At 43.0% G+C, this 13,170-nt stretch overlaps 1 protein-coding gene across 9 annotated transcripts in view; it reads left to right on the forward strand.

The window, feature by feature from the left end:
- The window catches only part of RAI14 (retinoic acid induced 14), a 147,826-nt gene that overhangs the window by 112,450 nt on the left and 22,206 nt on the right, over positions 1 to 13,170 (forward strand). For 8 of the 9 annotated variants that reach the window (XM_067730490.1, XM_067730494.1, XM_067730488.1 and 5 more), the window contains exons 4-5: positions 1,699 to 1,787; positions 10,788 to 10,852. In XM_067730490.1, the coding sequence (XP_067586591.1) occupies positions 1,699 to 1,787; positions 10,788 to 10,852 (154 nt within the window). The remainder of the gene's footprint in view (positions 1 to 1,698; positions 1,788 to 10,787; positions 10,853 to 13,170) is intronic. The other variant, XM_067730497.1, reaches the window with a different exon arrangement.

Here is a 13,170-nt window from a genome sequence, read left to right on the forward strand (position 1 = left end):
ATTTAGATTCATAGCCTTGAAAGCAGAGTTCAATAATTGAGGCTCTTAATGGTAATATCATGTCCTCGAGAGCAATTTAATTATGTAACATACACTGTTACTAAAACTGGGGAGATTTTAGAAACCTTCCACTGTGATTGAGCAATTCACTGCTTAAAGATGAACTTTACTTATTGTAAAGTTGTTACCCCAACAATACTGAAAATAGAGGTATTATTGTAGTGCCTTTTAGGGAGGTTCTTCGGGTTAAGCCGTATTTAATGAGGAATTCCATTTAAACAAGTCACCACGTTCCCAAGTCATTCCAGATGATCAGAGTTTCACCGTAGTGTGTAATCACCTACAGAGTGGATTTTGACTGTAAAGAAACGTTACACATAAACTGCTGCACAAATGCAGAAATAGTTGGTGTGACCAGAGCCAGGTAAGCTTTCGTTATCATTTTAAAGAATGTTAGAGCCAGAGGGACCATCAGATATCATCTGAGTCAATCCCCACATTTTACTGTGGAGGGAATTTAAGCTCAGAGAGGTTAAACTGACGTCCCAAAGATACATAGCTGACGTATGGCCGATTTGCAACCAGGACTGACCTATCCCCAATCGCTGACCTGCCCACCTTTACAAAGCCTCGTTCTCCAGAGCAGAGGTGCTGGGTCAAGCTGACTTGGGTTTGAATCGGTTTAGCTCTTGGATTTGCTAGTTGAGGGTGACCCTGGGCCCCAGTGACAGGTCCTGTCCTGTGAAAAAATATTGCCTGGGTATTAATTCAGAGGTACAGACACCAAGGTGCTGCATGGCAAGTATCTTGAGAAGTTAAGTCCCTGAGATAGGGCGGAGGAGAGCTGGGAGGCTCCTTAACCTCCTTCTCTAGGAAGGAGGCTGTGAAGAGGGAAGACCTCTGCAGTGGAGACCTTCCTGGGGTTTTTGCCTTCTCAGCCTCTGGGCCTGAGTGCCCAGTGGAACTGTGCTTTCCTTCTGCTTGTAGAAGTGCACTTTACTCCGGGATCTGTGGGGACGATGGGTGCATTTGTGGACCTTCTCTAATGCTGTTTGCACCTGACTGAGTGTAGACACCTGCCATCTAATGGAGATGGTGTTAGGACTCACCTCAAAAGGCTTTTATGAGAATGAAAAGAGGTAATGTATCAAACTGAGTAGTTGGCACACATCAGCCACTTAAAAGTTGTGTACAACTATTGTTATTCAGCTAGAACACAACAATGGATTTGACCTTGATGCTGTTCAAGAACCTTGACCGTTGTTTGACTCAGACAAATTTCCCTTCATAGAGCGTATTACTTAAAAATAATGGCTTTGGTGAAAACACTAGACAGCAGAACAAAGTTGATAAATTACTTCTTATTTAGGAATCCGATCTAGTTGGGACTGGCTCTTCTTCCCTAAAGGGACAAGGAATGTAGTTGTGTCTTACTTTTTTCAAGCTTTGTCTTTACGTTGGAAGACCTAAGATCTAGCTCCTAATCCATTACTTAATAAAAAGTGTCAATGAGCAAATTATCAGACCGCTTTGAGCCTCCGTTTCCTCCTCTTTAAAACGAGGTTGATAATAATACCTACTCACAAGATGGTTGTGGAGCTTAAGTGAGAGAAAGTGTACACAAAGAGGCAAAAACATGGTCAGAGATGAACTCTGAAGAGTGGAAATCTTCAGGAGATTATGTTACCTCTTTTCCAGTTTTCATCTTGCTGCTACAAAAGGACACGTGGAATGCCTCAGGGTCATGGTTACGCATGGCGTGGATGTGACAGCCCAAGATACTGCCGGTATGTAGTCTTTTTCTCTTAAGTCAACAGGCCAGCAGGAAAGTAGGTGTCACAAAAGTGATACATATTCACTGTGGAAAACTTACAATCTATACAGATAAGCCAAAGGAAGAACATAGAGTCTACTCCATTGACCAAGCTCTGACATGGTTTCATTATTCGTGCCTTTACGGGTGTTTTCATCTTATATGTGGTTAGTCAACTAGAGACTGTATGCTTTTTATCCCCCATTAAAAATTTTTATTTTCTAAGATTATTTGTATGGACCAAGCACCTTTCCCTAATTTTTGTTTTTATGAACCATGGTATGAAGTGCTGAATGGAATGAATTGTGTAGGCGCTCATTTTGTCAACTAGCTGAGTTGAGCTCTGTGGACAGAAGCCAGGATCCTAATGTGGACCAGCTGCCCATGGTCTGCACCCCTTACTGTGGTTTAGTGTATCTGAATCACCTGGGAACTGGAGGGGAGGAAGGGAGGGAGAGAAAGGGGGAAAGGAGAGGAAAGAAAAGAATAAACAGTGCACGCACACAGACACACACAAAACCCCACACATAGATACCCAAACTCTACCTTCTGAAATTCAGATTCCATTGTCCGAACGTTTCCAGCCAATTGGTATTTTTTGTAAAGCTCCGAGGTGATTCTAACGTGAAGCCAGTGTTGTTAAATGATGATTAAGGCAAATAGAAGAGGAAGTGTAGTCTTGTCTTTCACGAACGTTGTTTTACAGGAAGGAGCCCCTGGGGTCTCCAGCCTGGGATTCTGCCCCTGTTGGCCACACCAAAAGATCAAAGCAGCTACTGATGGCTTTTCATTTCTATATTGTACTTGAAAATCTGTCTTCTAATAGGCTTTTGGTGGTTTTTACTGGAATATAAAATCAGTCTATTTCACAGTCTTTATTTAGGCTTTTCATTAATCGTAATGGATCACTTTCCCTTCCCCAAAACACTGACACCTCAGAGTAGTCATCTTGGGGCAGATTAGTCAATCGGGTATTGTGAAAATATAATTTTTTCAAAACATGACTGGAAAACTGGTGTTTTGGAATTGTCTTCATAAAGGCTGTGGCATTAAAAAGAAATCATCTCAGTGTTTGGGAACCTTTATTCTTTGAGAATAGATTCGTTTTTTTAGGACAGGCCAAGAGCCACTTGACGTCAAGTCAGATAAATGAAGTGTCAACCTGGTAAAACCATTTTTGGTCAAAAATAGTGAGTGACTGAAGCAACCGAATGATTTTCCTGAGCAGTGCCACAGAAAACTCCAGAAAAATATTGTGAGAAATGGCAATACGAATAGAAGAAAGAACGGTTTCCCTAAGTGACCACCTTGAAGGAAACACTAATCTATGTTGCTAATTAAAATCATCTTTAATCCCAAGACCCAGTTATTTTGTTTTTAAAGTTTATTGTTACTACTTTTTAAAGTTGTACCACATACACTCAGGGCAGTATGAGTGGCTACAGTCGCCTTGATGAAACATATGTCCTCTTAAGTAGACAGGGTTTCTTCTCTAAGAAAATCATAATCTAGAAGAATTTTCTTAGACTGAATATATTTGAGCTGTAATACAGTTTTGTTTAACTGCATTTGATGTTAAAAAATAGATTAGACAGGAATCTGGTTATTTCCATCATAACCAAACATCTCTCCCCCATATTTTTATTAAAGGGAAAAAATGTTTCTGGGCTTCCCCGGTGGCGCAGTGGTTGAGAGTCCGCCTGCCGATGTAGGGGACACGGGTTCGTGCCTCGGTCCGGGAAGATCCCACATGCCGCGGAGCGGCTGGGCCTGTGAGCCATGGCCGCTGAGTCTGCGTGTCCGGAGCCTGTGCTCCACAACGGGAGAGGCCACAGCAGTGAGAGGCCTGTGTACCGCAAAAAAAAAAAAAAAAGTTTCTTCAATACGTGCTCATTGTAGAAAATTTGGGAAACACAGAAAACTACCAAGAAGATAACGAGTGCTTCTACTCCAAGAAGAAAAAAATTTTACCGTTTAGGTATATTTCCTACCAGATTTTTCTGGCACATTTTTACATAGTTGAGATCACATTATATAATAAACTCTAAATCCTGCCTTAAAAAAAAAAAAAGATTACCATGATCATTTTCTGCACTAAAAGCTTTTAAGAAGCATAGTTTTTTGTGGCCATCTAACACCACGTGGGTGGAGTTTGTATTTACTACCAGAGCCCTCACTCAGTTTCTGAGAGCCTGGGGAATCGGGCAGTGAGACCTGGACACCCCAGTGCAGTTCCCTCTTCCTTGCCAGCTGAGATGACAGTGCCCTCCAAGAAGCTGGAGGGGAGGACTTCCCTGGCAGTCCAGTGGTTAAGACTGCGCTTCCACTGCAGGGAGCATGGGTTCAACCCCTGGTCGGGGAACTAAGATCCCACGTGCTGCAAGCCATGGCCAAAAAAAAAAAGAAGCTGGAGGGGACACTGCAGACCCATCCTGGATGCTTCTCTGGGCTGGTCAGTGGGAACTGCCACAGCCCATTTCTTTCAACTCTGATGGAAACTGGGAGAATCCACAGCACTTTGTAGCCCCAGAACATGGTCCAAACATCCCATGAGTTGGAAATGTCTCAGAGCTGCCGGTCACTTCCCTCTTGCCTGACGTTTTAAACAATGAGGTCAGCACTCTGGTCCTTGGCCTTATTGTTTTTACTTTAGTCTGAGTGAGGCACTGACTTCTTGTGATTTCTTGAAAACATGCAAAGAGAACACAGGAACAAAAGAAGGAAAAGCGGCATGGATATAAAAGTGCATAGAGAGTCTGTCGTGTTATGTAGAACAACACTTCTCAAACTTTTTTCTGTTACAGTGAACCAGGTAAACGTGATGGCCTTTACTGCTCACGTCCCTCCTGTCGGCTCTGTCACCCAGTCCCATCTCTCCCTCAAGAACACGTATCAGAATCCAAGGGAAGGACATTAGTCACTGTGCTTTAGTGGTCGTCATTTGCCCAAAACATTTGACGAATGAATGAATTAAATGGCTCCGCTCTCATAGGTGCTGTCTTTTCAGTAAACCTACCTGAAGTATTGCCATATTATTTCTAAGATATAGTCGTCTTCAATCCCAACAGCCACTGAGAACTCATATGAAAATCTGTTACCATAAATCCAACTGCTCTATAGAGTTTCTGGAAAAAACCTGCTTTCAAAATATATCATTACACTAACCCTTTTAATTCTTTTTATCCACAAAGTCTACAGGATGATTTTAAACTGGTGCTTGGATTTAAGTTCAGAAGCAAAGGGTTTTTAGCATCTATTTCTTTATCAACTATCCTTCCACATAAAATGCTTGGAAGTCCGACCAGAGACTTTTTAATTTATTTTATTTTATTTTTATTTTTAGCTGCATTGGGTCTTCATTGCTGTGCGCGGGCTTTCTCTAGTTGTGGAGAGCGGGGGCTACTCTTTGTTGCAGTGCGCGGGCTTCTCATTGCGGTGGCTTCTCCCGTTAAGGAGCACGGGCTCTAGAGCGCGGGCTCAGTAGTTGTGGCACACGGGCTTAGCTGCTCCGCGGCATGTGGGATCCTCCCAGACCAGGGCTCGAACCTGTGTCCCCTGCACTGGCAGGTGGATTCTTAACCACTGTGCCACCAGGGAAGCTCCTGACCAGAGACTTTTCATAAGTGCTTTACAGACAATCTTAGGAGCAGAACACTGTCAGAAGATAAGGCCTTGGGTACAGTACAGTACATCTCAATCATCATTTTAGATAGCCTTTGAGGCTTAGGTGAGATAATACGTGTGGGCATCTTAGCGCCCAGCACACAGTGAGTGCTCGCTGCCTTTGGCTCCTATTTTATGATGATTATTGCTACTTCATCCACATCACCTTTATTCTCTTTTACACATCAGGCTTTTGCAGAGGTTTCACATCTTAAAAAAAAAAAAAAATTGTGATCATCCCCAAGCCAAATACTTTCATAGTACAAATCAGAAAAAGAAACTCCAAAACTGGCAGAAGCTCATGACTCATGTTTTTGGTTTGGGGGGGGTTCCCCCCATTCCTTATTGCCTGTTTGCCAAACAACGCCATAGGCGTATATATAGCGATCAGCTGGGAAAGTCCACACCTAAACTCATAGCGCTGACTCTGAACAGGGCCTGCGTAATTGTCCAGCGCCTCTCGTTGCTTTGTTTGCTCTTGTTCTTCACTGATGTAGGAAGTGGCATTTCTGTCTGTTTCTTTAGAAATCACTTCTCCCAGATTTCTAGGCTTATTTATTATTATTATTATTTTAATGGCTGCAGTTAACACCTGGGAGGATGAGATTGGATTAAACAGAAGCATTTACAGAAGATTGAAGAAGACCAAAGAATCTTCTGTTTGTTTTCACTGCTCATCTGAAGCATGAGCTTTCGGACTCCCTTTATTAGCAAGCGTATGCATTTGACACAGTGTGATCCAGTGGCTTAAACAAGATAGACTTTTCTGTCTCTCAGTTGAAAGTCCCAAATTGGTATGGCAGCTTGGCTGCACACCAAGGGACCCAGACTCCTGCTGGTCCACCATCCAGGGTGTTGCCTTGGTCCTAATGACCCAGGATGGCTCCCCCTGAGTCTGCATCACAGTCACAGTGGGCAGAAGGGCAAGCCCAGCCCACAGAGTGATCTGTGGCCACACCTGGCTTTAACGGAAGCTGGGAATTCTGGGCAGCAAATTAGCCAATTAAAAATATAGAAGGTTTTGCTGTAGAAGGAGATGGAAACAGATTGAAGGATGATGTGCAGTTTCTGTCACGCTCCCATATCTAACGTTTTCCCTGATTCCTTTGCACACAAAACTTCTTTTCTCATAGAAGAAGAGAGGCTTAGGAAAGTGAGAACTGAAGTATGGAGATACCCTAATGCACAGAGGTCTCAGGAGGGGGGCACTTGAGAACCCTTACTCTTTCCTAGGGTTTCAGGTGCTGGTTTAGCTTTTGTTTGGATTTCTGGGTGGCCCTCCATTCCATTATGCCCCTAGTCCCACTCACATATGACACCATGTGAAGACACAGACGGTAATATTCATCTTAAAATTCAGGCACTTGAGAGAATGGGTCATGTAAAATGTTAATTGCAAATTATAGCCCACTAAGTGTATTTCGTATTTTCATTTGGATTAAAGGCAAACCAAAGAACGATTGTATGATTTATAGTCCTTTATTTGCTGTTCACGCATGTGTATGGGATGTCAGGAGGGCCAACCGTATAACCTGGCCATGAAAATATTTCAGGTGATACACCCACACACAAAAAAATCTTTTGATTCTGTATAAAACAGTATGCAAATCTACTTTGTGGAGATTAAGGGATAATTCAAAACTATTTAATAGTAAGAATGGTTATTAGAAATCTCCTCTATATATGTATGTGTGTTTGTGTAAAACTGAATCACTTTGCTGTACACCAGAAACTAACACAACATTGCAAATCAACTATACTTCAATAAAAAAAGACAGATTTTTTAAAAATTATTTTTTATTGAAATATAGTTGATTTACAGTGTTGTGGGGTTTTCTTTTGTTAACTTTTATATTGGGGTATAGTTGATTAACCATGTTGTGTTAGTTTCAGGTGTACAGCAAAGTGATTCAGTTATACTATACATGTATCTATTATTTTTAATAAATAAAATTTAAAAAAGGAAATACATCTTTTATACCCTGATCTCGCCCCTGGAACTATAACTAGGTGAATAGACTTATGCTTCAATGATTAAAAACTTGATGTAAAGATAAGCATTTCTGAGGACAGAGTTGTTTAAATATATTTGAAGTTGTAAATAAGAAACAAATTAATTTACACTTTTATTGTTTATATTCAGCATTCTGAAACTCTGGTTCTTAAATAGATATTTTAAACCTTACCTAGTCGAGTATCATTTAATTCTCTTTCTTTTTCTAAATGTCTCCATGTTATAATCTGGAACTATAATTTCTCAAACTTCAGCCTTTTGGTGCTTGTTCGTCATGTCTTTGTGTCTTATGACCTCATCGGTTTAAAAATTTGTCACCTACACTTGAAGACTGTGTTCTCAGTGCCATCAGTAGTAGTTCCTCCACTCTATGAGTGAGTTCTTCTCTGTTTCAGCAGCTCTTAAATCACTGAATAAATGGTTGTTTTCTGAGGTGGGTTGGAGGATGGTGTTCATGGCTACAATGGCTAGGTCATCCTTCTTAGACTCTTTCAATAACAGGATTCTTAAACCACCTGGAATAGCCCACGACTCTTGACTTATAAATAGCCCTGGTCTGTTCGCTTATAGAGTTCTGCTGAGATGCACTTGAATTAGGGTTGCCCTGTTATTTTCCTATAGGGAAGTTGCTTCCTGATATTCCAGACAGATCCACAGCTGAGTGGGGGCCAGACTTATGCACTGGCTCGTTTCAGTGAGGTTCTGTCACTAATATAATATACTCTCCAGAAAATTTTGCATTTGGAAAGAGAATTTTGTTTTAATGGTAGCAGTGAGAGACATCTCACTCCAGTGTAATGTCCAGGGAATGATGCATCATTTGAATTTTGAGACTTTTAAGTGAAAAATGCTTTTGTGCTCCTGGTTAGGAAAACACATCACAGGGCCAAGGAATAAGAAAATTTTGTTTCTCTAGAAACACAGCGTTTACTTCCAGGTATGACTAGAACACTTGGAGTGAAAAATAAAAGCCTGTTATTTATTTTATGCTGAATTGTTTCAATCTCCCTCCCCTCTTGTCTTTGGAGAACTGTGCCTTTTTCCAGTGGGTGCTATTTATGTAGAAGAGCTTTTGTCCACAGGGTAGACAAAAGTTAAGGCATTGCATACACGACATAAACAGTCTTCTACTTACAATCAGGATGGGTTCCAGAAGTTCATCTGTAAGGCATTTGTTTAAAACACAGAATGTGCTTGTCTTTAGAAACACTGGTATAAATGATGGTTGAGGGCCAGGCTAACCCACCAAAACCTATTTAACGCATAGTGTAACTGAACTCACTATTGTGTGTTATACATCCTGAAAGGAGGGGGTCTCCTGTGGTAAAAGGAGGAAGGGGAAGAGAAGATCTTTTGTCTTCCTGCTTCCAAGGGTCTCAGTCCCTCATCTCCTGACCTTCCTCACCCTCATCCACTTGGTAGGAGGTCAAAGGATTCCTTGCGTCAGTGTTCTACCCCCATCAGTTAACTCCCCTCACACATACCCAGAAAATCTCTGTGCAGCTACTCAGAAAAGGAGGAATCTGATCTTTTGACCTCACACATGCTTTTGTGCCGCTCACTGTGGTCCTAAAACCCTCTAATTTTAAATATGGTATTTCCTAGCCATATGATAACCTAATAATTAGTGGATTTCTGGTCAGGGTTATTATAAAGACTAATTCAGAAAGGAGAAATGGTATTTGGAGACTGGACCACCATATAAAAGAGGGGTCCTGGACCACCATATAAAAGAGGGGTCCTCTAAGCCAGGGGTTCTCAACCGGGGGTGATTCCCACCCATCCAGGGGATATTTGGCGATGTCTGGGGACATTTCTGATTGTCCCAACTGGACGTCCAGTGGGTAGAGGCCAGAGATGCTACTCACCATCCTATAGTACATAGGACCACCTTCCACAGCTTCAGATGTCAAAAGCAGTAAGGCTGAGAAACATGCTTTAAGCCTGTTCCAAAGTGTGGGTTGCTTACAGGTGTTACATTGGGGGTATCTTGGTCAAACAGTTTACAGACGCAGGACTTAGGAGTTTCCTAGGTGTATTGGGTTGGCTGGCAGTGGTAACTTTGGTTCCCTCCCTCCAAATACCACTCTGCAGACATCTGTAGTGGACATACCCTCTAATTCAAATGAGCAAATGTGTATCGAGAGCCTATTATGTGCCAGCAGTGCTGCAGGCTCTTGGGATACAGAGTTTATATTCTAGTGGGGAAAGAAGAGCAGTTAAACATAAGAGAGTGCGTGTGTGTGTGTGTGTGTGTGTGTGTGTGTGTGTGTGTGTAGGGAGAGAAAGGAGTGGGGTGGAAAGGGAGAGTTGAGGGTGCTGGGTGCTATGAAGGATAAAAGAATGAAGGAGGAAGTAGGGATAAAAGAGGTGGGGGAGGAACTGGAATTTTAAGTGGTGAGGTCAGGAAAGACCAGAGATGCTGGTCTGTGACCAGAGATGAGGTCAGAAGACTGTGTTTTGGTGGCATCCGAGGGAGGTAAGAGGGCAAGCTGGGTGGTCATCTTAGAGGAGGAGGGTCCAGGCCAAGCAAAGAGTAATTTGCCAGGGCCCTTGGGTGGGAGCCTGCTGGTCTAGTAGGGCTGCCTCTAAGCCCCTCTTCCATAGAAACTCTGAGGCCCATTCGGTGGTAGCGGGGAGGGGCCTGGGTATAGCATTAAAATTTCCTAAAGTAATCTGGCCACAGAAAGGTCAGAGAGTCTCATGTTGTAATGTTCTGTGAAGGGAGCGTGAAAAGATGCTACTTTGCTAGTGTGTTGTTTTTATATAACCCTTTTCCTTCTTCCGTGTAAGAACGTGGGACATCTGAACTCCAGGTAATTTCCACACAGAGCTGGAGCACATTTGGGGGAGGGAGAAACGAGAGGTGGAAGTGGGGTTTCGTCCGGTGTTCGGTGTGCTCCCTGCTGGCTCGCTGGCTGCCTTTGCTGGGTTCCTGGGCCAGTGGCAGTCGTGGCCTGGTGTGACTGTTATGGACGTGGGGCGTCTGGCACCCGTGCTGACGGCTGAAAGCAGAACTTCCAAGGTGCATACCAGGAGTCCACCGCCAGCTTCTAGCCCAGAGCTCGATTGTACCCCAAGAGGACAGCAGCTGGCATGGCCTGTGAATGTTATCCAGGGGACAGGATGCTCTGTGTTCTCCCCACTTTTGTCACACTGAACTTTGCGGAGAAGAAGTTGAGGCCTCATTCTCAAGAGTAACAATTCCCTCTTTGTTGGAGAACAATTTATTTCCTCATAGTTGTCTTCATTACAGAGATGAGAGATTTAAAAAACAATTTTTTTAATTCCATTTAGGACACAGTGCTTTGCACCTTGCAGCTAAGAACAGCCACCATGAATGCGTCAAGAAGCTCCTTCAGGTAAAGTGGAACAACAGAAAATTATAAACGTGTCATTTTTAAAATTTGAAAGTAACCTTGTGGGTGAAAGAACAAACACATACACACGTACTCCTTCAAATATTATCCCAGAACCTGGGTTTCCTAAGAAGCTTCATTATAGCCAAGGAGAAGATTATTTCCATAGCAGTTGCGCTGGTAGAGAAGAGGATCCTAATCAAAATTTGGAGTGTCTTCCTGGGATCCAGCCCTTTTCTCTGCTTTATTCAGCTCTTTTTTCCTTATTGGAAGAACTTGTACCCTTTACATAGCTTGAAAAAATTTTTCATGCTGTTGGAGATCCTTATAATACAGGATCTCCAGTATCCTAGTATTTATTCTCTCTCAATCATTAGTAGAATGCAGCTTTTCCTGATAAGCGAAATTTCAGCCACTGTTTCCTTGTATGTAACTTGATGAGCCTTTAGTTCTTAGTCTTTGTTCAAGTTCTTGGTTTTATTCTTCTTTATAATTTTAGGTGAACTCCCTGGTTTGATAACCTTGCCAGGAAGTTTATAATGATTGCTTAGGGTGACTTCCGTATTTCTTTAAAGATGAATATTTCGCGAAATCCCAACAGCAGTTTGTACAGTAACTTCCAGCTGATGCCAGTCAAAATGCAAGCTGGCTGTTTTCAGGAACAGCACAGAGCAATAAAGTATGTGTTTGGAGTAATGTCTGTTCTCTTGAGCTGTTGTCTTGGCCTTCCTGAGCATCGTTTGGGACCCAGCATCTTGCTTTAATTTGGCTTTGCAATTCTAATGCAGCAACATGGGCACATTCTTCAACTTGTCCTGGTCTGTTGATCACATAGCTTCTTGTCTTGCATTACCTGATGCAAGCTACCACCAATACCAGCAATGCTTAACCTTAACAGGTCTTTGAAGTGAAATTCAAGAAACGTAGATCAACACCTGTGATGATGATGATGATGATTTTTATTCTGAGGCTTCTCTCTAAAGACAGTTACAATAGAACTTTTCTTCCCTGCCTCCACACCCATGGCCTTAACCTTAAATTTTTGTTTAACTTATTTGTATTTTAAATTTCCATTCCCGTCCTGGCTTGGCTATCCAGACTTTGCATCTGGCTCTGATTTGAAGGAAGAATGAACTTGACAAGCTGGAAATCCTCATGGGCAAGGACCAGATATTCTAGCCTCTAATGTAATTTTATATCTGGTTATGCAAATGGATTGGTTTTTCCCTGGAATCTTTGAAGCCTTTAAACAGTTCCTTGTGCTGTTCTAAAATTAGGCCAAAACATGGTAAGCTGTAACATGATCTCTATTCTTCTTACCACTGAAGGGCAGACAAACATTTCCACCATTGCCTGCTCTCTGCAAACTGTCTGAATTCTGTTCCTCTTTCTGGATAGTTGTTAAAACTGGAGGCTTTGACGGCCTCCTAATGGGCTGCTTACCTTGGGTCCTGCACTCCTCTGGTAACTGCTTCACTCCTCGTCTGGGCGACCCACGCCCTCCGTGATGGGGCCACTGCCATCTCGGGCCGCCCCTCACCCTGCGCCCTCTCTCTCCGGCCTTTTGCTCTTACTGTCTGTCTGCTGGAGAGACTTCCCTTCTCCAGTGGCTACCATTTCAAAGTTCCACCTCCTTAAGGCAATGGGCACAAAGAGAGCCTTGTGAGAGTCTTCAGATGAACTCTCCCGCACTCTCTCTTGTAGCAAGTGGTCCCTGGGCACCATGCGCTCTGTCAAGCAGCGAGTATTTACTCACAGAGCAGCCCCTATCCTGCTGGAGCTTGGCTTCTGGTAAATGAAGACAGAAATACACATGACCGATTGCACATCACTGAGAAGAAATCTAACAGAGTATTGTCAGAGGGGAGTGAGGAGGGATGTTCAGGAAGGCCCCCGGGGAGGAGGTGATATTTAAGCTGAGAACTCAGCTGTGCCAAGAGCATTCCAAGCAGAGAGAACAGCAAGTACAAAAGGCCTGAGGTAGGAAAGTCACTAACTAGCCAGGGAGGAAAGAAAGCCAGTGGGTGGGCTGGGGGCAAAGCCAATGAGGAGCAGAAAGAAGGGCCCAGGGGGCTTCCAGTGGTTGAGACTCTGCGCTTCCACTGCAGGGGGCGTGGGTAATCTCTGGTCATGCCGTGCAGGGAGGCCACCAAAAAAAAAAAAAAGAAGGGCCCAGGCTGCCTTGTGTGTCATGATGGGCAGACAGTGATTCCTCAGAGTACAGTGTGGAACTGTGGAGGACTTTGCAGTAAAGAGCAACACTGACGGTTTAGAAGTTCACTCTATTTGTATAGAGAATTGACTAAAGAGCTGAGGACGGC

The sequence above is a fragment of the Pseudorca crassidens genome, chromosome 3, assembly GCF_039906515.1.
Source record: "Pseudorca crassidens isolate mPseCra1 chromosome 3, mPseCra1.hap1, whole genome shotgun sequence".
In the NCBI taxonomy this organism is placed as follows: Eukaryota; Metazoa; Chordata; class Mammalia; order Artiodactyla; family Delphinidae; genus Pseudorca; species Pseudorca crassidens.